Source organism: Echeneis naucrates, chromosome 9, assembly GCF_900963305.1.
Source record: "Echeneis naucrates chromosome 9, fEcheNa1.1, whole genome shotgun sequence".
Classification (NCBI taxonomy): Eukaryota; Metazoa; Chordata; class Actinopteri; order Carangiformes; family Echeneidae; genus Echeneis; species Echeneis naucrates.
This window is the reverse complement of record NC_042519.1, coordinates 17,716,264-17,741,701: the sequence shown is the minus strand read 5'-3', so window position 1 is coordinate 17,741,701 and position 25,438 is coordinate 17,716,264. Positions and strand designations below refer to the sequence as shown.

Here is a 25,438-nt window from a genome sequence, read left to right as displayed (position 1 = left end):
TGGACTGTGGGAGGGAGCAGGAGGACCCTGTAGGGATCGGCACATATGCCTGCATGCAAACCAGTTCTCTAACCCAGAACCTTTTTGCTGTGCTGCAACGGCGTCAGCCACAATAATAAGGGGTGACACCGCTATTATTAATATTGCTTTACCAAAACGTGTTGGTAACTGATAATTCATAAACACATTTGGAACAATGTCCCAAAACAACCACAAGGTGGCAGTGTCTGCCTGAGTAAAGGGCAAGGCATCATTCTGGCCCTTTGGCCCTGATCATCTTTATCAAAGGCAGTGGTTTGCTAATACAACAAAAGGACAACAAACACGATGAGTTGTTGATGTTTTGCATATTAATCCCTGTGTATATTTAAAGGATTACTTGTAATGATAATATACAAGCACTTATTCAATAATGGTGACTACCAATGTTTAGAAGCTCTTCACAGATCTTCACAGTTTGGTGCAATTCCTGTTAAAAGTGTGTGCTATTTTGTTTTAATTACAGGAAACAGTTAAAGATCTGATTCGGGAACAGCACATCAGCAATGAATAAACCATTCCACCAAAAACAAACTCTCCCACCAGGGAAAAAAAACTTATATATTAAATATTTAATACTAATACTAATATTAAATACTTAAATATTTAAGATAACCTGGAGACACTTCCTGTCTAATTGTGTCTTTGCTGTGCTAATTATTCATACTTATGTGCTGCCTCTGGAACAAGATTTTTCTCCTGTAGGACAAAAATGATATAGATTGAACTGAACTGGTAATTATTTGCTGGGTATAACAAAGTAACAGCTGCCAAACACACCATTACGTATTACTGTAGAGCTGCAATGCGTTCATAATATGGTTTGCCTGCTCATGATTTCAGCCAGTGTGCTAAATTGCTAATTCATAAAATCCATTGATTAAACCTCTTTGGATTTAATATTAGACTGCTCTGCCACCCTGACATGAACTCATAAGGATATGAGTGTTGACTATGGGTTATTTTTAACCAGTCAAAATGATGTCAGGGTTTTTTTTCAATGACATACCTTTCAGATGATGAAAGGTAAGTCAGGTGTTTCGCTCGTGGCAAAATTCCACGCATTTAATTAGTTTCTTTGGAAGGAAACTTCCTTTCAACAGAACTGGATTCACAATTCAAGAAAATTTTAAATTAGGAGCTAAATATTCTTCTCCTGTAGGAGGCGAAGAATGCTTTGAAATAGAATTCGAAGCTCACTGCGTGTAATTTAAATCATATAATTATATGAAGAATTCAATTCAGGAGACCTGAACCCTTGATTTCAGTTGTTCAGCTCTTGGCCATGGCCTGGTGTTACATTAATCTTTGTGGGTGTAATTCCATGATGTCTAGGGATGTAGCCATCACTGAGGATGCTGACGCAGTATTCTGAAAGATATGAGTTTGCAATTGCCTTTTTGGAAATCAGATGTAGAAATACTCTTCTGAGACATTCAGACACATGCTGAAATTTAGGCCCAGCTGACATCAGATCCTGTAGATTACAAAAAAAAAAAAAAAAAAACTAAAACGCATTTGTGGTATGAATGAAACAAATCAGATTTCTAATCTTCCTGGAAAATTACAATAATTAGTGAGTTGGATAAAATAGTTGATAAGATTGAAATAACAATCTGTGTTACTTTGTTGATGGATTTTTTAGGTTAATGTTTGCTGGTTCCTGCTAGGTGTAAACTATAAGTCTGTCCGGGGTTATATTTGTGGGGTTCAATTGACCAAACACTGAATCTGGGCCATCTGATTTAATAGACTATAAATATAATCCTAAAACTCCAATCCTGCTTTAATACATTACAAAATGCATGTTGTATCTTTACACAACGTTTTGGAGGCTTTTGCACACACTCCCAGGCTGGTGAGGCTGACCTCTTTCCAGGAAGCACTCAACAAGTCCAGAGGAGCTGTGATGTATCAGTTGATTTGTGTTGTCTGGGCGGATTGCTGCATCTTGTTGCTCCACCCTCGATTATCCAGCCTGGTCGACGTGCTGCTGCTGCGCAGCGTGTGCAGGCAGAAAGCGTCCAGCTCCGGTCGGACCGCCTGGACGGGGCTCTGGTCGGTGTTGTTGCGGCGGAAAATAAACACCTTCTCTCCGGTTCCGTGCGCCGCAGCCTCCGCTCACGTCCGATCGAGAGGCAGGCGGCGTGCAGAGACGGATAAGAAAAAGCGCCCTTTTCTTCTTCGGGGAGGGAGAAGTTTGTGCGTTGCTCGGATTTCGGGAGTAGTTTCTGGTGGGCTGGCTGAGCTAGCCCGGCTGCCCGCTGCGCTTCTCTCCTGTCCCGGCCGGCCAGCCTGAAGTTAGCCCGCTGTCCTGGTGAGGGGTGAGGGGGAGGAGGGGGGGGGGAGATCATGGCGCTCCGAGCCAGAGCGCTGTACGACTTCAACTCCGAAAACCCCGGAGAGGTGTCGGTGAAGGAGAACGAAATCGTAACTTTGTACAGCGAGCAGGACATCGAGGGCTGGTTCGAAGGGCTGAACGGCCGGGGAGAGAGGGGATTGTTCCCCGCGTCCTACGTGGAGATCCTGCGGAGCGACAACAGCAGCTGCAGCACATCTGGCGACACTTACCCGAACTCCAGATACGCCAACATCCCGCCCGGAGGCTTTGACAGCTCTTACGCGCCTCCAAACAACGCCGAGAACTTTTCCAAACCTCCTCCTCCTGCTTTCACCGCTTTCCCAGCCGCTCCGCTGCAAAGGCAGCAGCCGGCCTGCCAGGCCAGTGACGATGACTGGGATGATGACTGGGACGACAGCTCGACTGTGGCGGACGAGCCGGGCACTGTCGGGGGACGCTATCATGACTTTGAAGGCAATGGCCCGTCCACCTACAGAGTGTCCACGTCCTCCATGTCCAGAGGAAACGCACAGCAAGCCAAGAGCTCAGCCACAGTCAGCAGAAACCTGAACAGGTTTTCTACCTTTGTGAAGTCAGGGGGAGAGGCGTTTGTCCTGGGGGAGGCCTCGGGCTTTGTGAAGGATGGGGACAAGATCTGCGTGGTGATGGGTCAGTATGGCCCCGAGTGGCAGGAGAACCCCTACCCGTTCACCTGTGCAATCGATGACCCCACTAAACAGACCAAGTTCAAGGGCATGAAGAGTTACATCTCCTACAAGCTGACCCCCACCCACACGCAAAACCAGGTGAACAGGAGGTATAAGCACTTTGACTGGCTGTATGCTCGGCTGGTGGAGAAATTTCCTGTCATCTCAGTGCCACACATCCCGGAGAAGCAGGCCACGGGTCGCTTTGAGGAGGACTTCATCTCCAAGAGGAGAAAAGGCCTCATATGGTGGATGAACCACATGACCAGCCACCCTGTCCTGGCCAGGTGCGACGTTTTCCAGCACTTCCTGACCTGCAACAGCGCAGACGAGAAGGCCTGGAAGCAGGGAAAGAGGAAGGCTGAGAAGGATGAGATGGTCGGAGCTAACTTCTTCCTCACTATCAGCACTCCAGCCGCTCCGCTCGACTTCCAGGAGGTCGAGAGCAAAATTGATGGGTTCAAGACTTTCACCAAAAGGATGGACGACAGCACCTTGCAGCTCAGTGCCACTGTCAATGAGTTCGCCCGCAAGCAAATCAGTGGTTTTAAGAAGGAGTATCAGAGAGTGGGCTTCTCGTTCAAGGTCCTCAGCCAAGCGTTTGAAATGGACCAGCAGGTGTACTCTGCTGGGCTCAACCAGGCTATCTCCTTCACCGGGGACGCTTATGAGGCCATCGGAGAGTATTTCGCCGAGCAGCCCGGCAAGGATCTTGACCCGATCATGGATTTGTTAGCTCTTTACCAAGGACACCTGGCAAACTACCCAGATATCATTCATGTTCAGAAAGGTAAAACAATCACACTGTCAAACACACTTTTCCACTAACTGATTTACCTTTTTGTATAAAGTTGCCTTAACAGGAGCTCACCAGGGCCCACTTCATTATTTCTTGTGTCTTTTCATTCATGACATTTGGAGCGTTATTACAATTAAATTCAGTTTAATTGAATTAAATGAAGGCTACACAATCACCATAAACCCCAGGCTTATCATGCAATTTAAATCTCAGTAAGGCATGTGTGCTGAAATGTTTCATAACCCTTGAGTTGTAGTTACAAAATCATTACTTAAAAAACGTTGCACCTGTGGAATCATAAAGCCAGTTTCCAAACTGGTCTTTTCACCACAGGTTTGGCAGGTTCACTCAACTGGCTTTAAAGTACAGAAAGAAATGTGTTTTCAGGCTGTAACAAGATAAACAACATTATTTACCAAGTGCGGTTTTCATTGGATTTGTCAAACCTGACAGCGGCAGAGAGCAGTTGGGTTACACTCATAGTTAGTGACACTTTGCAAACCAAATATCAGAGTTTGCACCGGAGACGTGTTTTGCATGCAGTCGCCCTGTTTGTTCAATCTGCTCTTTCACATGGGCAGCACCAGTTTAGCTGTGTTTGGTTTTTCACGGCTGATGAAGTATTAGATATCAGCCCTACCTTGGATTACAGACAACACAGCTGACATAACCAAAATGACTGTTCACATGTTCTGTAGTCTTTGTAGAGTAAGTCAGTGTTAGCATAATCAAGGCCATCCTCCTACATGACCCAAACCCAGTGATTGTTCTCATTATGTGCCAAAATGTCGTGCTCACAAGGGCAACACTGTTATGCAAGAGGCATGGCAATGTATCACTTGTGTATAGACAGAAGCTTCACAGCTGTTTACCAATCGTGAGAATGGGGCACAGTTGGTGATCTGAGGAAGAAAAAATGATAATCTAAGGGAAACATGCTACTCAAACCGAGCTGTTCTTCCCCTGTGATCAGTCACTGCCTATTTTCAGAACATGCCTGTGTCCTCGTACTTTAATTAAATAATTAATACAGTAGTAGGTATCTGTAAATTTGACTAAATATAAATCTTTACAATCACTGTCAGCTGGATGATTGAGAATCGTACCTGCAACAGTAACTTGGATACCATATAGGTCATGGGCCCTACATACACTTACAAGATTAGAAGATGATGTGAACTAATCCATCTCATTCATGCATTAGGTTCAGTTCCAGAGCTGTGCCTTACTAAAATCAGATGGAGGAGAAATTCATCTTCTCATCCACAAGTGCTGTAGCCCCACATTTCATTTACCAGGACTATGGTTCCCAGAAGCTGACTTTCCATCCAGAACTTGTGAAAGAGACTCAAAAGTTAAGGTTAGGAGTGTGCAGGTTGCACGTGTTAACTCCTCACTGCCCTGTGGATATCTTGATTTATTATTTGGGTCGCCCATAAACACTAGGCCCATTAAGTCCACAATAGACGACACAGGGGAAACAAGGCAGACTGTGTTTAGGCTGCACTAGAACACAAACTTCACAGTTTAATCAAGTTTGCCACGTAGGTCGCACGCATCTCAAATAAGGTGACACAGCTATTTTTGCAGACCGCTGTGATAAGCCCAGCCCAATTCCATGATAAGGACTCTGATTTGATACACCACATGGAAAACCTTGCTGCAGGCACAGTTTTTAGAAAAGACGACAGATTGTGTTGAAACTTCATCTCTATGGCAGCCTCGGAAGAAAGCTAAAAGAAAAGCCATGGGCATGCAGTAGATCAAAAGTACGTGTCGCATATTGAATCTAAAATCACTTTAGCCGCAATTTTTTTAATACAATCTATACTTTTTTTCTTTTATCATTAGACAAGCTAAGTTGCTTTCCCTAATTTATTTCTGTTTACATGAAAAGTCAAAGACAAAATCGCCAATTCACGTAAGTTAGCCTGCTAAATAGGCAGTGCAATCAGAAGCTTTGTATAATCACTTGTGCTACAAGGTCTGTTGTGTCCCTGTACGCTTATTTGCCTGAGGCTGTATTTATGACGCAATACTGGAACAGTTGATGTGCCTGCATTACATTGAATAAGTTCCCTGTTCATGACAACTGAATGGCTGCTTGTTACACTAATTGGTTACCTGGTCCCATGGACCATTAAATGCAAATACCCATGGCAGAGGTATTTGCCATTCACACTACAAAATTTAGAAGAATATGCATCGATAATTGAAGCCACAAACATTGCATTCCAGCTTATCGCTGTATGGGTACAATAATTTACAGCTAGGAGCTCAAAGATACACAAACCAAGTTGTTTTTGTGAATTTGGGCTTTCGTTTGGACCTTGGTCTCCCTTTGCCTTCCTCTCACACTCATTTTTGCAGTAAAACATTTCCTTTTCCATTTCTGTTTAAGCCTCTCCACCCAATTTTTGATTTAATACGCCTTTCCTCATTTCCTGAATATCTGAAGGAAATATCTACAAGCATTATTATTCTATTATGAACTGATGGTTATTGCTGTCTTCTCCTTGTTAGACACCTGAATTGAGGTCTGGCCCCATCCTTTGTTGTCATAAACTCCAGGGATCTATCAGTCCTAAGGTAGACAATAATCAAGTTTTTAAGACAAAATAAATTGTGGCCCTGGCAGCTTTAAAAGACCAGGTTGAGATAAACCAGCTTGGTCAGTGCTCCCATTGTATAGGCTTTGTCTGGGGGTGGTCTGTAGTCATATCGTGGTTGTTTCCAAGGAGAAACGTGTCACTACTTTATCAGTCTTATCAACAGCTGTATTCCAATTTTAGCTCCTAGAATCTGTCTCACTGGGACCTCAGACTCCAGACACACTTCTATTTGTCTCCATGGAAGTGGCCATGGAAATGTGAGCTTCCCACAATGGAGCGTTGAACATCACCCTATTGATCTTCACCTTTACAGGGAAACCCACAATCTATTACTGTGCAGCTTTGCAGCGACATTGCAAGCACATGACACTGAAATCACATTTAACTTGGCTTTGAAGAACTTACTGAACTTCAGTGCCTCTGTTCTTGTACTGTTTTATTTTTCGTCTTCGCAACATTAGGTGTTATTCTCTCTTAAAAGAGGAAGGGAACCCATTTCATGAAAGCTGAAGAGAAGGCTACGGAAGCAGTGTTGAATTGTGTTTGAATATTTGCATTTTTGACTGTGTTCATTGCAGTGCATTTATTTATGCATCTTCCACACCAGAAGCTGTCTTTAGCTGTCAAGTAAATATGGAAATTCAGTCATTGAAAGTTTTTGTTGATACACATACTGAGTGTGGCAATATTCATCTTCCCTGCAGTGCTTCTAAGAGATGAATGTTCTTGTTGGCTTCAGTATTCATTTAAAGTTAACTGATTAAGTTGTTAAATCTGTTTTGGACTGGTCAACCTTGTTGTATCAGTCCAGCATGTCAGCAGGAGCTGTTTTGTCTGATGTCATCACGGTCTTATCATCACATGAACTGATAAAACAATGGTAGCCAAGTGACAGGAAAGAACTTATTTGCAAGAATGTCAGGTCTTCCTGCTGATGCAGCCTTTTCAGCTGACACTTCTGCACAAAGGGACACGCGTCTGTCTGATATATTGTTACAGGATATTGAAAAGTCCTCTAATGTATAAATGGATGGCCGAGGTGATGATTCATTTAAAGTTAACAACTGATTAAGTTGTTAAATCTGTTTTGGACTGGTCAACCTTGTTGTATCAGTCCAGCATGTCAGCAGGAGCTGTTTTGTCTGATGTCATCGCGGTCTTATCATCACATGAACTGATAAAACAATGGTAGCCAAGTGACAGGAAAGAACTTATTTGCAAGAATGTCAGGTCTTCCTGCTGATGCAGCCTTTTCAGCTGACACTTCTGCACAAAGGGACACGCGTCTGTCTGATATATTGTTACAGGATATTGAAAAGTCCTCTAATGTATAAATGGATGGCCGAGGTGATGGAGTGATGAGACAGGGATTGCTGCTGGGTGTTCAGGTCACAGGCTGGCAGTATCTTGGTGTTGTGTAACCCGAGATTACGTAATAGCTGTGGCTGCCTCTACTGAGCCCAGGAGGGCTGGCTGCCACCTCCGTACACCCAGGGAGGATTTCTTCAGAGGCAATCATTTTCTTGTTTATGATGAGACTCTGTAGTGTCAGCTGCAAACCTGATTATTCACTATACAATAGCCATGTACCTCAAATTCACATCAATTCTAATTTACAGTATTATGTAGCTCCACAATTTTTCAGTTAGTTATTTAGTAGCAGAAGCAAAGATTTGTACAAAATGTAATACAGCATTACTTAATAATTTTTAAACAGTAACTGTACTGGTGAAATTGGAGATTACACCCACTGTAAAGTCAAAGTGGATGAACCCTGTAATGAATGCTTCAACATACTAAAAATGTTTTGTAACTTACAATGTGTAGTATATAGTTCCAATCATATATATGTCTATATAGGCATGGTTGGTATTTTGACATAATAATAATAATAATAATAAGAAGAAGAAATTTATAATTTAATGTTTTTTATGGCTGAAAGGGTTCAACATGTTGGATTTGTTCAACTTGATAATTACCCTTAAACAAGTACAAGTACAGTAAAGGAATATTGGATATAACTACAATGATTTAATGAGTTAATTATTTCAATTACTAATTGAGCAGAAATAACCCCATAAACACAAAACGAACATTAGCTGTTTTGCTGCACAAATGTTGGGATTTGTTGATTTCATATGTGATGCTAAGTGAAATATCTTAAGGTTTTCAACTGTTGCTTCAACAAAAAAAGCCACTTGATCTCACCTCGGCAGCGTCTTGTTACTTTCCTTTTTGTAGCAGGCCTGCAATGCAGCTGTGAAAAACATGTGGCTCTGCATATTAGGGTTTTCTGGCACCATCTTCTATGACTGAACTCTCACTGTCTTCATGAAGTCAGCTAGGTTACAGTTATTCCTCTTTAGTCCATTAGCAGGCAATTAAAACACAGGAAGGCCGAGGCCTTCAAGGTACAGCAAACACCTTTGGGACTGGCATTTAAATCTTTGGACAGCTGTGTTTGTTCCTGTCTTGCTTTTTTTCCCCCCACCCCTCAGTTCCACGGCTCCATCTATGCATTACTTTCTGTCATGTTCTCTCTGTTGTGCATTAGAAGATTTTCAAAGATCTGGGTCAAAAAGCTTTTGAGGGAGCCAGAAGGCAAACTAGGCAGATTTGAGGAAAGGGGAAGAGATGTCTTTGCAGGGGGATTTTGTCAGCATATTTATTTGCTCTGTATTTTTAGCTCTTTTAATTTATAGCCTTACAGATTGAGTGTTGTGTTTTGTAAAGAAAGTGGTTATAAGAGAATATTTAGAAATTTCAAGCTCTACAGAAACCAAAACAGTACAAAACAGCACTTCTGTGGTGTTTCAGGAAACAAACACCTTGCGGTAACAAATCACATTCTTTCTTCACACCCACCCTAAAGCCAAGTCGGAGCATTACATTGTCTGTTAGCTGGTTATGCTTGTCAGAAATCAGTTCTTCTCATATTACCACATATTATTGTATGGGAACTGCATGTCACAGTACCATAATGCGTCACTGGTGGTTTTTGTGTAAGTAGTGAGCCAATCAATATTATTAACACATACATGGGACAGATAAATCTCTCGCAAGTTTTGTTTTAAACATTTCAGGGCGACAGCTTGTGTTAAACAAACCTAGCTGAAACACAAACACACAGGATTGACAATTTGGAACAAGAAAGCGTTGAACTGTGGCCCGTGTTTGCTTAAAATGGCTACACTGTTAATTATAAAAAGTGGAAACATTTTGAAGTTACTTACCTTTGCCTTAAAAATCAATAATGTTTGACTAAAGCCCTGAGTCATTTAGAAATAGCTTAAGCTGGCATAATTTTGTGACATTTTTGTTACCATGCTAACCAAGGTGTCTGGCATTCTTTGCTCGCAGCTTTGGCATGCAAATCTCTTTAAGTAGTAAGTTCAGACATAAGGTCATATCCTGTCAGCTTCTATTGCATTTCAGCTTTGTACTTATTGCTCATGACATTTATTCCTTCGGCCAGTCAAAAAAAATGACAGCTGCTTGATGCGTTGCCTGTCATGAGCTCCTGGTGTTATGACCCTGCTTTCTGCTCCCATCCAACCATCTGTCTGGAAAGTTGGAGGCTAATTTTTTTTTTTTTTTTTGCCACCAAAATGGCTGAAGGCTTATATGTCATCAAGCAAAACTCAGCTACATTGTGTTTCTTTATTGTAAAGTTAGCAGCAGCAGTGACGGTTGTCATGGTGGAAAATGTCTGGCCCACAAAGGTCCACCACAGCACCAGCAGCAAGCAGTTTTTTCCAGCAGTGAAGCCACTTTGCTTTGACGATGATGACACTCGCAGAATGAGTGTGCTATGCAAAGTTTCCTTTTAGTGAGGTATGGTTTGTGTCATATAGTAGTGGAGACCCTGCATCAATAACCTCTAAATGACTGCACCTATTATGTGAATGATATGAAATATCTTGTAAACAGAAGAGATAAAATACCAAAATAGAAAACATCGAACATTGACGTTTTTGTCATTTCTTGATCAATTATTTTGTTCAACCAAAACCACAATTAGCTGATCTCCTTAACTTGCATGCATGAGGTGGGATTGGTGCTTTACTGGTCACACGTTTTTTTTAAAAATGCCCTTGCTTTCAAGTGAGGACTAACCAGTGTCTTAGCAAATTTAATTGAAAGCTGTATGCGATGACAAGTATAGCATCTGTTGTGGGAATGTAAATTTGGTTAAATCCACAAACGGCTCTTTCTACACAACTTTAGCATCCATGCCACACAGTCTAAATACGACTGCTAAACAATGTTTGAATACTTACTGCTACATGGAAAGTTTCTTTAATCATCATTAAAAGGCAGGCTAAATATTACAAAAAAGACTGACTTAGTAGGCATTGCTGCCCTTGTTCAAATGATGTCCTTGGAATTGCAAACAACGTCAGTAGATGGTATCAAACCTCCGAGAAAAATCCCCTTAAAAGGTTGTTTTACAAAAGGCTTTGAAGTGACACAGTTGTATGTAATAGATATTTTTAGCTCTGGCCCCTCACATTTTCTAACTATAGGCACAGATGTGGCTCTAGTTCTCAGGGAGTCTGGAACAAACTGTTCATGCCAAAAGTCTACACTCCCTGAAGAAGTTATAGATTTACCAAGATTAAATCTGTTGTCTTTTCCACAAAGGTGAAAACACACTTAGACTCGAGTGAACGTTAACTTTATGTGACTATGAAGTCATGTCCTATTAGACTGCATGTGGAAGAGTTCTAATTTGACTGCTAAATGAATCATTTTAGTGCTTCCCTCTCAATAGATCATTCGTCCTCTGGGAGCAGTCCAAAAGGACGCATAGTTCTGATTGTGATCTAAATTCCTGCTCTTTGTCTCTAAACAGGGGCCCTAACGAAGGTGAAAGAGAGCCATAAGCATGTGGAGGAGGGCAAAATGGACGGGATGCAGGCAGAGGGCATCAACGAGCGCTGTAACATCATCTCTTGTGCTACGCTGGCTGAGATACAGCACTTCCACCAGATTCGTGTGCGTGACTTTAAGGCGCAGATGCAGCATTACCTACAGCAGCAGATTTCTTTCTTCCAAAAGATCACAGGGAAGCTGGAGGAGGCCCTGCAGAAATACGACAACGCCTAACAGATCATTGGCCTCAGCTGGTTGGTTCAGACCTGCGTTATCTATGATCTGCACCTCTCTCTTAGGCAGCCAGTGGAGTTTTGGCAGACAACAGCCAACACTACATGCTGATAAATGCTGCTCATCCAGCAGGGAGGGACATGCAAGGAAATTAAACTCCAGTAATAACAAAATTCCATATTCAGGGTTGTGTGTGTGTTGGCCACAAATGTTTGGGGACCGGGTCGATATTTAAGAGACGTGTAATTAAATAAGGTTTGGCCAACTTAATACAAACAAAGCTGTTCTGCCTTTAGGTCTTATGAGAATCAATGATAATGATGTTGCACTGCTTGGGTGAGCTAAAATTTTAATCAATGTAACAACCTGCAGAGAGAGAGAGAGAGAGAGAGCTTTTTAACTGCTGCTGCTTACTCGATGAAGAATTTCATATATCAAGTGTTTTTAGCCTTACAACAACTGTTTTTAAGTGACTGCCAATCCAAGAGCTTCAGCAGCAAACACACTGCCTTCTGGAAAAACTCAAGACCTTCCTGTTTTCTCACTCTCTCTCTCTGTCCTCGGGCAAACAGGCTAAAATGTTTACACTCTCCTTGTTGAGCAGCCACTGTCACCACTGTCTCGCTGTGCCTTCTGATTATGTCTCTCTGGTCTTTTTTGTTACTAGTTACTAAAAACACTTTATATGATGTATATGTTGAAATATATTCTATTTGTTTTTAAAAAGCGACAAATTCTGAAATCTTTGGAAAAAGAGAAGAAGATCACTGTGCGTTTTATGGGAGAAAACATTGTCCAATTGTGCTGTTTTTGTGCCTCTGTGGCTCCAGCATTGATTTTCAACACACAGTGTGACAGAATCAGGATTTAGAGAGGATTACCTGCTTTGACAATAGGAACCCATGCCTTACGTTTGGCACAGCCAGCACTGGTGCTGATTTGGGTGAGCTTGCCGATTTCAAAGGACGAGTATAATGCACACATATTGTCTGGGATACCTGAAGTTGTGTTGATGAAATGCAGGCTTTCAGGTTTAGTTTTGTGATAGTGTTCAGCGGCGGGCTGTTAGACGGTAGAGGGTTCCTCACCTGTTTTATTAATGCTATTATTTTAATAGCCCACATCGAGATGGTTCTGCTGTTTTTGACCTTTATGATATTGATTGCGTCATGAAGAAATTCATGTAGAAGCAGAGATGCAAAATAAATTCCCCCTTCACAAGATGCTGTTTGTTGGCTCTGAGGGTTTTACTCTTTATTTTGTGTGATGTGCATTTGATTAGACCAAATATGTTTGATTATTGTGAAAAATCCAAAGGAAATCGCATGTGCTGACTGCTGGATTGATTAATCAACCATGAAAATGCCCAAGATACTCACCTTACCATTGTGTGGTGGCCACAAGACGAAATGTATGCATCTGCGGGTCTCCTTAGCTACATTCCCCCGAGGACTGGTCTGCCGTGTCAGTGTTTCATGCTGAGCTTCTGCTCTGCTTGTGGATTTGCTGACAGCGTAGAGCCTGGCCAGCCATCTGGGATATCAGCCACTGTTAAAAGTGCCAGAGCAGATGACAGTGAACACCTACTGAACAGGAAAAGGTCAAAAACAGCTGGGAGAGGTTTTCATTAGCTGTCATTGTCACCCCCTTTAGCCAAGATAACGAAGATGCAGTGCAGGTCTATTCAGTGGCGCCGTGCACAGATGGCCTGATTTGCTGGAAAAATTCTCCCTGTTCACGTCAACAGTTTCATTTAATGTGGGCTGATTGTGTACTATCTTGAGGCAATGCCTGATGGGAATCCAGTTTGACAAACATCATGATGAACAGAAGATTAGATTGCATCTTTCAAACACCCTGCTCTGTAAATATGTTATGATAATTCGTTCCCACAGGAGTATCTCTGCTTGAAACTAGAACGAGAAAGCTAGAAAGAGAAAGAAAGCAAACAAACCAATTTAGGAAATATATTGTGATATCACGCAATGAAACATTGTCTCAAACTTTAGTGATTTGATGTGAACTTAATAAATTCATTTCCTGAAATCCCTCAGAAAATGAATTCATTAACTACGCATTAAGACACAGATGCAAATTCCTTTTACTTGCAACAACATTAAGAGTCCACAGCCGTGCTAGCAGCTCTGTGAGGCTGCATGAGGAACAGCAGAGCTTTGAGCTAAACATAAGAATGCTAATATTTGCTTATTAACAGTACACATACAGCAACTGAGCTTAATACAGATGCCATTTGATTTGATATTTGATCATTCTATTTATATTGTATTTACTTATGTGGCAGACGCTGTTATACAAAACTGTTTATGTTTAATGGACACTAAAAGCTTTGGTAGGATTGCTTGGTGTGAGTACTTAAGCACATTTATTTAATAAGTACAAGGAGGCATTCATTTAACATTAAAAACAATCTAATGCTTGTCGATGTTGATCCGATTTACTGACACAGATATGAGTGTCAGCAATTGATTTCTATCGAGTTGCTGCTGAAACATTTACTAACCTGATACTGGAGGGGAAGTCATCAAGATAACAAGGATATCATCTGTGAGTAAAGGAAGAGAGTCACAATATGTCACAATTCATCAAGTAGATGATGCATATTTTACAGGACAGTTTAAACATTCTGACCTTCTTGTAACGCAGGACAAAGAGTGTGGGGACAAACAAGTCATGTGCAAAATGTAATTACAATCCACCCAATGACTGTCAGGATACAGTCTGAATTAAAGTAATGGACAGACTGAATGAGCCATCTGTGGAACTGCGCTGCTCTCATGGCTAATAATATCCTGTCATGTAGGAGGTTAAATCCGCCAGGAAAGCATGAACTCTCAGCAGCTTCTTTCCTGTTCCGGTCCTTTAATTTTCGATCATATTCCCCCGATTTTCTTTTTCAACAACTTAGCAAGATGCACACAGCCTTTAGCGTTCTCATCCCTCAGGCTTTCTGTTGGTGCTGCCAACGCCAGGAGAAATGGGTGCTCCTGTTTTTAACATTCATGCCCTCCCCAGCCGTAAGCTTATGTTCTCCTGAATTAGTAAAACTGATCAGTGTTAGGTAGCCCCAAAAAAGGATCTGGTTGAAAGAGGTTATGAATAGCAGCTTCTGCTTGGTGTTAACTCAACATTAAATCCACAAACGAGAAAGAACAATAATATCACTGTTTTTGTGGCCCTGCAAGAAAACGTCTACAAATGTTTTAAGTCGATCATCATCTCCAGGGCAGTGTGGTTATTCAAAGGGGGGGGGGGGGGGGGGGGGCATCTTACTCACCACAGTGTGCATGCAGGAAATGTCAGCCCCCACTTAGATTTTTCATGAGACAAAACAGTGTCAGTAAGTGACCACATCCAACAGACCAAGCTGTGAGTTTCTGAGACCTAACACTGCAAAAGCAGCACTGGAAATCCCCCCCCCCCGACAGATATTCTCACAGAGTTTTTCACTGAAGCAGTTAAAGCGCATCAACTGTAAAGATTCATTTTCAAAATAGTTCAACACTGTTCCTTCAGATTCAGATTCAGCAGTGGCTCTCTGGAATTCACTGAATGCAACCCAGAAACATTTTGTACCTTTCACTGTGAGGACGACCAAAAGATGAGGAAATCTGGCTGAACCCCTTAACAGCTGTTTTCAGGCAGGGACCAAAGCAACAGCATTTATACCCTTTATCGCAGCTGAACAGTGAAATTTTATTTTTCTGTTTTCATGAGATTTATTCTTCAGATATGGGTTTGTTTTAAGTTCCATGGGTTGCCGCTGAGAAGCAGGACAGAGACTGAGAGAACTGGGTTTCCCCCTCTAATGAGTTGGCACTGGTGCTGCATTTGACCACTCTGCTTTCATAAGGAATGAATCAGAGTCTTGAGATTCATGCTGAGATCATTCTCAATTCCTGTTGCACCCTCCCTGTGCAACACTCAGGTCTCACTCCATTGTGAAACCAAGACACAGACACAAACCTTTACTGGGCTGATTTCTGCCGATGTGCTCATCGAACACAACTTGATCATCCTCCAGAATCACTCATGGCCTTACTTCCCGTCCATTCTTAATTTATTCACTCTCCTCTTATAAAAGTCCCTCTTTGCCACACTCACACTCCCATGACTTAATTTGAAAATGCCACTGAGTATGACCCTGACTTCCTCTCCTTGTTTAAGCTGCTTAAGGTCTTTTAAATGTTACATTATAATGCCAGGAAACACCCTGAGGCAAACCACAAAGATATGAAGCCACTTTTTTTCCTTCTTGCAATACCACTATATTGAAAAGGGAAGTGCAAAACCACACACAGGATTTCTCTGAAAAGGAAATGGTTTGTGCAACTATGAAAAATATGGAACATGTTATGGGATTGCTTGATTTTACTAGTCCACCAGCAGCAATGGTGGTAAATGCAGATTAGAGATAAAAATTCATATTTCAGCTTGTTTGAACTGACAGTGTGGGGGGCGTAAAAGTAACATAACGCCATCATTTTTAGTTTGCTGAGCTGGAAGAGGCCAAAAGTCCCAGTCGTCAAATTAAAATGTGAAGCTGCATTTACTTTCTGTCCTGTTGATAGTTTTTAATTGATATTTACTGTATATGTGAAGGATGATATTGCTGCCTGACACTGTTTGTTACTGTTTTTCTTTCACCTGGCAGAGTCTTCTTCTACGTCTTTGTGCAATAACGATATCTTTCTCTGTTCAGAATCACATTTTATTTGAAACTGTGAGACTTGAGCTAAACCTAAAGCTAAGCTATTTACATTTTTAAACCTTGTGGTCTTGTGGAGTCCAACCACCTGCATATTTAAGTAACTCTTCCTATTGTGTTGCTGCAGGATTCATTTAGTTCTTTGGTGTCATGCAGTTAATGGATTTGGCTCTAAAGAATAACACGTAACTCATTTCATTTGCACATGTAAGACTGCGGCAACCTTCCCTTTTTCTTTTGCAGAGGTAGGGTTAGGGTGTTTTTGGAATAAGAGGCGTTTGCCTTTACTCAGCGTATTCCTGCTGGAGGGGGATTCTGGCTGGATCTGTTTTCAATTCCAGCTGCGTCTGTGCTGGCCTTTGATCAGAGTCTGGGCCGACTGAGGCTGAGGGGAGAACCTGTCCTGACACAGCTGACAGAGGTGACACTGAGTCTGTGTGCTGAGAGATTCTGATTCTCTGGGGAAGAACTCAGCGAACAACAACCACCACTTCACCTTCTACTCCCAGTGATGGATTATATACTTGTGTGTGAAGAAGCATGTATTCAGTCCCCTGGCCAACAACAATTTGGAGCATGTCCCCTGTGAATGTTTCATTCCTAGCTAATCTTCTCAATATTACTGCATTGGCTGAGTGGTAACTTCAAATAGGTGCGTGATTATTTCAAAATCTCATAAACTACACCTAAAAACGATTTGATATTTTGATTAATATACAGTGTCTCTTACGGGGCTGGAAAATTACAGCTTCATTCCCTTTTTGCTCGATGAGACAAGCATTCATGCAACTGTGCCATTGCTATGTGGTTATTTGATGATGGTTGGTGAGTGGGTGTAGGCCTGTAGTCTGAGGTTAAACGTCTTTGTTTTTAACGGCATAGATGACGACAGTGTTCTTTCTTCTGTTGCTTGCATCAAGCATGAGACATGCCTGAAATATTTCCACACTGACATGTTTCCAGTCTATCGCTGGGCCAACATACAGAGACAGACAAAGGGACGAACAACCACTGACAGGAAATCCACGCCGGCACGGGGAGAGGAAGAGGAGAAGATGCAAACGCTGCACAGAAAGGCCCAAGACCCGGGAACTGAACCCTCGACCTTTATGTTATGGGGTGGCAGTGCTAACTACAATGCCACCGTGCTGCCCTGAATGAATCTTTAGAAGAAATTGAAAGCGCGTGACTGTAATGAAAGGAGCCCTGGAAGCTTGTGCGCGCATCATGCTGACATTTAATTAATCTAACAAGTGCTTGTGTTGCTCCCAAGAGAGCAGATTGCTTTGTCCGGGCTGCACTGCTCACTACGTAATTGTACTTCAACTTAGAAAATACGGGTTAGTTTAATGTGTGAAACAACAGAGAACCTGCTTAACAATTACTGAGTCAACCTCACAAAAGAAAATGTCTTTTTGTGATTTTGATGTTTTCTTTCCTCTTTTCTTTGTTCCAGTATTATTTTGCTCTCATGCTGTGCCGCTACAGGCAGAGTCTGTTTTTTCAGGAAGTCTGATTAGACAAACATGTGGGTCTGGTCAGCAGCTCCCATGAGATCATCCACTGACCTCAGTAGCACCCATCCTGCTCTCGGGGGCGAGGCCGCTAGTTTTGGAAAACGCCCAGATACACTACACCCTCCTTATGAAAACATTATTCTCTGATAAAAAAAATCACATGTTGTTCTAGGTTTGAACTAACTTAGACTTATCACAGTATTCATGGCAGCTTCTGCAGGCGACTGTGGGCTGAAATAGCAGAAGAAACACGACAGAAGATGTATTTCAGGTTTGCATGACACCAGCATGATGAAATCAGCATTCTGTCGTGGCCACAGCCTTTCTAAACTTTACTGAAAAGAGCAGAAGGAAAACAAAGACTAATAACCTCTCTCTCTCTCTCTCTCTCTCTCTCTCTCTCTCTCTGTTTCTTTTGCTTGTTAAAAATAGTTTTCACTTACACCAGCTTGTTTCAATTATATGCTCCATTGCTGAATTATTTAGTTACTCCTTGAAGTAGCACCAATAACAGCATCCTCCCCCCTTTGTTTTCTTAATAATAAATGGTTATTAGTCTTTATGGTCCTAAGAGAAAAAATCTCTTAGAGAAAAGACGTTCCTGACTTTTTCTTTGTTTTCTCAGTCCAAACTGCTCGTGCATAAAATAAAAATCCAAATTTAATGGGCAGATTGCAGTGGCATTTTATCCACATGTTGAAACTCTCTAAAAGCAGAAGCTTTTCTTCCGTTCTGTGTAAAATCTGAACTTATTGCGTTAGACACCAAATCATGAGGAGGACAAAGTCCTCACAGTCCCAAAGGAGATAATACACATAAAAACAAAAACATTCTGGCCTGGTTACGTTGGGAGTTAATGGACATGATCACAACAAACCAACTGCAGCTCTGACTTTTAGAGACACACAGCTGCATGTTTCTTGCCATAAATGCATGATGAGTATTGTAATCATATTTTTGTATTGATTGAAGGGAGGAGCTGAGGCCCTGCTGTGTGTCCTGTACCTGGATGAATGCTCAGGAATGTGGGAGCGCTCTGCATGCTTTAGCCCCGGTTTTGTTTTTATAGCCCTCACACAGGAAGCTCACTCTGGTTGGGCCTCATTCATGTTGTCTGAAAAACGCTGACTGCCCTCCCACCCCCACCTCTCTGGCTGCTCTCCAAGACACACACACACACACACACACACACTTTGTCTTTGTGGGCCATTGTGGATTCTCTCCTCCCCCAACCCCATCAGAGAACTTCGTTTATAGCTCTAATCACAATAAACAAGCAACAGCCAGGGAAGAGACAACTTCCCCGGCTGGCATTTCTCACTCAGAAACAGAACCATTTTAATTGATTTCAGGCATATACTCAATTATGTATTTCCTTGTTTTTAAAATCATTGATCCAGTGTATGAAGAGCAGTTTACTAACCGATGCGACGGGTGACATAAATCAGCTGCGATGTGATCATTGCTGCAGGAATCCTCTCTGCTGTCTGTGAGAAAGGGAAATTAGAAATGGGAGATATTCCAGAGGAATTTAAAGTCACAGTGACAAACTCGATATCCGCCCAAAACCTATACAGGATTTTATACTAACAAATAAACACATAAAACAATAAACACACGAAACATTAACTAGCATTTTCAACTTCCAGGGTTGCTAAAGAAAAAGTGAACCGGAAACAGCTGCCAGCTTTGAAACGCTGTTTTATTACTTGGAGCACAATTTTCATGAGAAAACCAAAGGCAGTGCGAGTAAAGAGGCACGGCATCTCTATTCATGTGGTGTTTGTATCTTCAACGTGCACGTGCAAACACTGTGCTAATCAGCTAACTGCCCACATGGTGCACTCCAAACAACAAAACACAGTCGACCTCAGTCATCAAACGACCAGCTGACAGCGTCCTGCTGGTGGGCTGACCTCTCACACACACACACACACTTCCTGCTGTTCACAGGTTCATTGTTGACAACCTCACACATTATGAATATCAATATCTGCATTCATATTCTAAAGGAGGGATGAGTGGAATTCAGTCCATGGCTCCATGTGCCAGAAATGCTGAGTGTTGGCCCATGATATCATTTCTTTTCTTACATTGCACTTGAACAGTGAGGCCATGCTTCACGTGTGACTCTTTGCTTGGCTTCAGGGACAGCGCAGCATCAGACTGAACATCTGGTGCATGACTTCTGTTAATGAGCCCACTGTGAATGAATCTATTGATAAGAGTTGCCAGATCAATGGACAACAGGACATGTGAGAGTTGGCCTCATGTTGGCACTGTGTCAGTGTGTGTGTGTTTCAGATGTTGATAATTGAGAGGTTGTGTACATTAGGCTGTACTTGAAAATCAAACAGGTGATAAACTCATGATAAAAGCTAAAAACTGTGAAATTAATGCGATTAATAATATCAAATTTCATATAAGAGCAACAAATAGAACTTGTATTCCATTTAGCGAGGAATTAATATGAAATTGAGACAAAGTACAGAGCAAAAAGGACAGATTTAACCAGTAAAAACCTACAAAACCATCTCAAGAGACAGTTCGATGCTGAAGTATCACAGTTTTACCACCTATCCCACTGAGCGAACATGATCTGTGTCTGTGATGCCATTTCTGATCACATCAGCCATGAGCAGAGCAGAGAGGAAGCCGAGCTCACTGCCAAAAACAGAAAAGCCTGTCAATGGATCAGCTAAGCAGCTAATCTGTCCCCAGCACATGAGAAATGCATCAGACCCAGTTTAACTGGAGAGAAAACGATGCTGTGCCACTCTGTGAAGAAAGAAAAATAAGCCTGATTGCAATTTGCCTTTTTTTTTTTTTTTTTTTTGTATGACGTCACATTTTTGCACAGCCGTGCTTCTTTCTAAATGCCACTGTGGCTTTCAACACCACCACGTTAGATTCTGAAAGCCTTTGTGGTATTTTACGTGCCTTGATTAGCTTTTATGAACCAAATGACACTTTGCAGATGATTTATGAACTGTTTTTCAGCTCACAAATGGGGATTATTATTTTACACGTGAAAGACAGAAGAAGAGTAGAGATAAAAGCACAGTCTGTGTAGTACGCAAAGTCTTTGTCTTGGTCTGTAAAATACAACTGGAGGTAGGAGTGATTCAATTATCCATCTGGGTTCGACTGTGTGGAACCTTATTAAACTAAATGAGCCAACGCTGCTTTGTCTCCCGTAGCCTCGTCTTGCAGGGCACCATTGTTCTTCACCCCTCTGCCCCACAATTACTAGCCCTTTAAATTACAATGATCAATCTGAGCTCTAATATCTGAGGGCAGAAACTCATCTTCACTATCTCTCCGTGCTGTTCTCTCAATTTCGTGGCAATTTATTAACTGTAACAAGAGTCCCTTTTAAGCCTCAGTGTTGTAATTGGGAGCAAAGAGCGTGCAGCTGACACCTTCATTTTAAACAGCTGGTGGTCATTTCAAGACTGACTGCTGAGACTGTCATGTGATCACTTCCTGCCAGACATCCACGTTGTGTAACACATGCAATATACTGTGATGTCAGCATTTCATCCGCACTAGATTCCCATTTTTCAGACTTGCTTTTTGACTTGCTTGCATGCACAAGAATTCCACATATTTAATTTGACTGCTCATTTTGTGCCCACTTGGACAGCCACAATTTACTCTCATGATAAATTTACCTTTGTCATAAAAGTATGTGATTGTACAACATCATCAAGGACTTTTCTATAGAAGACATGTTACATTGGAGCTGTTTTTCAAAGATAAGTGCAATTACAAAATACTGCATTTTTACTCATTCTGTGAAATATCACAATATTTATTTGATGAACTGTGTGAAAAGCCCATAACATCTGCAGATGAAACGGGGAAAACTTGAAGCATTAGCCCCAATAAACATCAGGACTGCAGCTTTCAACCAGCGTTGCAGCGAGCTATTAAAGTCATAATGTTTGTGTAAATGTGACCATTAAATTGAGATCTAATGTTGCTTTTGCTCTCAATATCTGCTCTATTTCAGAGCTTGGTGTGTTCCACCAGACCAAAAATATCACATCCAAAACGAACAACGCTCCTCTGTGAGTGATTTCAGGCAGTAAACCGAGTTTAGTCTGTCAGATTATCAGCAGTCCGAGGCATAAACACGCAGTCTCACCATGAGATGCGAGTGGTCTCTCCAAGAATCTGCATGTATTTCATTTCTACTCTTATTTTGACATGATGAAATTCTCAGGCTACTTTCCTCTAATAACAATGCTGGATGAGGGATTTAAGTTGGATTCAAACTGAGGAAATACAGGAAAACTCAGTTTCAATAATTTTGTGTGTGTGTGTGTGTGTGTCTGTGTGTGTGTGTGTGCAGGAAGACCTATAAGATCTAAATCTTCGTCTTCAGCTTTCAAAATGAAACTTCTGCTGCCATTAGAGATTAGACTGTCCTTCCCTAAAAAGCGACCCTGCAGGTCATCCGTATAAACACTTTATTATGTCTCATAGTTACTTTGTTGTTGTGGTGACATTTAGCAGCTGCATTCGAGGAGGAAGTCAGATTATGTAGTGTGAAAAGTGAAGTGTTGATGTAAGGAAGTGGCCGGAATGATCTCAACTAAACTGCTGTTAATTTCCCCTTTTCAAAAAGAATGGCCATTGTTGTTTCTTACGTTCTTGACAGGCAAAATTAACCTTGTGTTTAATTATGATGATGACAAAGCTTCTCCAGCCTTAATGAAAAACATATTTAATGAAGATCTTTCTCTAAACCAAACTGCTCCACGTGCTTATTGCTAAGCCCATGACAGTGAAGGTTGGAGTGGTGTGCCACCGTCAGCGCAGGAACAAATGAACTACAACAGTCATGCAGCTTGAAAGACTTCTCATTACAGACAAAACATCTGAAATTACCACGACATGCCATGACTTGCCTGGATTCAGCTCATAATTGTTTTGGGTTTATGCGTATCTGTGTTTTTTTTTTTTTAAACATCAAATACACAATAATGTTAGTTAGCTCCAAAATGCTGCCCAGGCTCTACGGTCCAGCTTTTTCCAGAATCACTTACATTAAATCCAGCTGCAGCGTCACCGTTACTTCAGCAATGAAAAGGCAGCTCCTTGCTTTCTATCTGGATTGAAAAGGTGTGTTCAACTTCCGGCTCAGTCTTTGGTAAACACACGCAGATGCTGAAAATAACATACAGTAACAGTTTTAGGTAACTAGTTGACAGTATGTTCAAAATTTTCATTTAACAGGACAATACCCACCATAAAGTACGGTCTCCTCATCTTGTTTATGCCAGTGTGTGCTCATTTCTCCTGGAGTCTCTCCTGGCCATGACAGCAACTTTCTCATCATTATCTGAATAACTGGTACTTTTTTTAATCTGTGTTTTTGCTCATACATAAATAATGACTCCTCGCAGGTTTGTAAAAATGGCAAATGAATGTTTAATTGCTTCCACTTCTGATACTAACAAACACTGAATTATATGGTAACAAACACAAACTTTAGGAACTGAAGCTGGTCTGTTAAACCAGTTTAACTTTTGTGTTCTTTAATTGTATGTCTGTGTGTTGACTCGGCCTGCACCTGGGTTGAACATAAACAACATGATAAATGTTACTAAGTTGTGTTGGAATTTCCTTTCAATAAAAGACAAAGTTGTGGTTTACAACAGGAGCCCAACAAAGCTCCTGTCAGTCCATTCTGTGGCTTCACATCATTGTGCTAGGTTTGCAGCTCACCGGCACTATTAGCTCACGCTGTGCCGGTGGGGACTGCGTAAAAGTCCTGGAGCTGGGTCTTTGGCTCAAATATCCAATCCCTAATTCTGCCATCATGAGCTCACTATAACCGGCAATACGACCTGTGCAGGTAATAAACAACTACAAGTCTGCGAGTTATTGTGTTAGAAATCAGGAAGACAAATACTTGGAGCATGATACCACAGGTCATGTGGACTGACCCTGCAGTTAGTCAAGCTTCAGCGTCAGAAAAATGCTTGTATTTGTCATGTTTACCGTCTGGACACCATTTGAGATTTACTGAGAAGATTTCCTTTAGAAACAAAATATTTCCAAACGAGACACCCAGGTGCTGGCATCTGACAATTCCTGCAGATTTTATTGTTGTGGAATGTGAGAAAACTACAATTAGAGTAATTGCAGGAACTGAGGGAAGCGATGATAATAATTTATCTTTTTCTAAATGATCCTCTGCTGCTATGTGTCTTTTTCTGAAATGAGTAAAGCTCCATTAGGAGGCGGGCAAGAGGCTGGAAGTACAGTTTAAATCATAGAGAAAGAGAAAAGTGCCACAAACTCATTTAGAGGAAACGTGAGGGATAATTTGTATGCTAACAAATCTGGTCTGAGGAGAAACAGGCAAACACAAAGTGAAAAAGAATAACCAGCTCATCAACACATATGAGGTATGATTTCTCTTCTGAATTATAGCAGACAGTAATTCCTTCTAAACATTTAAATTGGTTTATTAAAAATACATTATAAATAACTATAACACATGTTACATAGAAGGTCACGTACCTATATGACAAAGGGATAAACTTCAGTACAAAATGATTGCATAACATACAGGTTCACGGCGGTGTTCAGTGGAAGTTATTTTCTCACTCACAAAGCCTGCCAGAATATTAACATTCATTACATTAGTCACAATATCACAGTGCCAAACAACCAAGAAGGTCCTACTGAGGACAATGTCAGGAATCTAAGGACACGAGTAAAACAGGCTAGTCAGTGTTCAATATTTAACGGAAATATCAGCAGTTATCTCAGCCAAAGAAATTCTCTCTCTTCTTTTCTGGGACAAGCTTTGGCAAAAACCTGCTACTCAGCTGTGCAGACTGACAACCCGTTTTGTTGACAAATGTTTAATGTCTCCGCTCAGAAAGTCGTTCACTTGCCCAGTCTAATGAATATGTTTTAGGATTAGCAGCTTGATTTCCCTAAAAGCAGGTGAACGGACTGTCTATTCCACCACCAGGAACCAGCAGCTAGAATTTTAATCACTGAAGTGAAGGTGGGTGGAATATAATGTATAACATATAAAAACTGTGCATTATAAAATCAAAAATATGATCAAATTTTCCAGTGTGATTTGACCAGTGCTGCGAATTAACGGCCGTGCAAAATGATTTCAATACCCCATTTCAATTTACAGCAGTGGTGGGAATCATTTGTGACAAAGACGCGTCATCAACATGCAAAACATGCAACCCTCAATAAAGGTGACACTGAGTGAATGACTGTTAACAAAATACCTGAGTTTACAAAAAGTCAAACTGCAATGTATAATACATAACAACAATCTGAAATCTGAACAATCAGTTGCAATCCTGAGACACTGTATCTTTATACCAGTGTCAGTCTTAGAAATTCACAGTTGAATCTGTTATGGCTGTGATGAACATGACCCACGATGGGAAGGACTTAAATGTGCATCAAAACCAGACAACAAATGTTACTGATTAAATTAGGCACCAAACATAAGACAGAATTTACCAGAACGATGCTTCGTAAATGCTCAAAGATCTCAGCTATATAAACACTACTTGTTTATATATTGTTATGCTGT

At 41.3% G+C, this 25,438-nt stretch overlaps 1 protein-coding gene across 2 annotated transcripts; it reads left to right on the top strand.

Moving 5' to 3' along the window:
- The first annotated feature begins 1,969 nt into the window (after positions 1-1,969).
- Positions 1,970-12,830, top strand: snx18a (sorting nexin 18a). Of its 2 annotated transcripts, XM_029510584.1 has the most exons (3): positions 1,970-2,572; positions 2,645-3,877; positions 11,354-12,830. In XM_029510584.1, exons 1-3 carry the CDS (start codon positions 2,392-2,394, stop codon positions 11,605-11,607), a joined length of 1,668 nt encoding a protein of 555 aa, XP_029366444.1. In that variant the 5' UTR covers positions 1,970-2,391; the 3' UTR covers positions 11,608-12,830. The 2 variants fall into 2 exon arrangements, with proteins under 2 accessions (XP_029366444.1, XP_029366443.1); XM_029510583.1 differs by having other exon boundaries at positions 1,974-3,877.
- Positions 12,831-25,438: the final 12,608 nt, after the last annotated feature.

What these genes read in the sequence shown, in the direction of transcription:
- snx18a (XM_029510583.1), top strand. Translation starts at nt 2,392, where the DNA reads ATGGCGCTCCGAGCCAGAGCGCTGTACGACTTCAACTCCGAAAACCCC. An exon ending in TATCATTCATGTTCAGAAAG is followed by an intron (nt 3,878 to 11,353) that starts GTAAAACAATCA and finishes GTCTCTAAACAG; the next exon opens with GGGCCCTAACGAAGGTGAAA.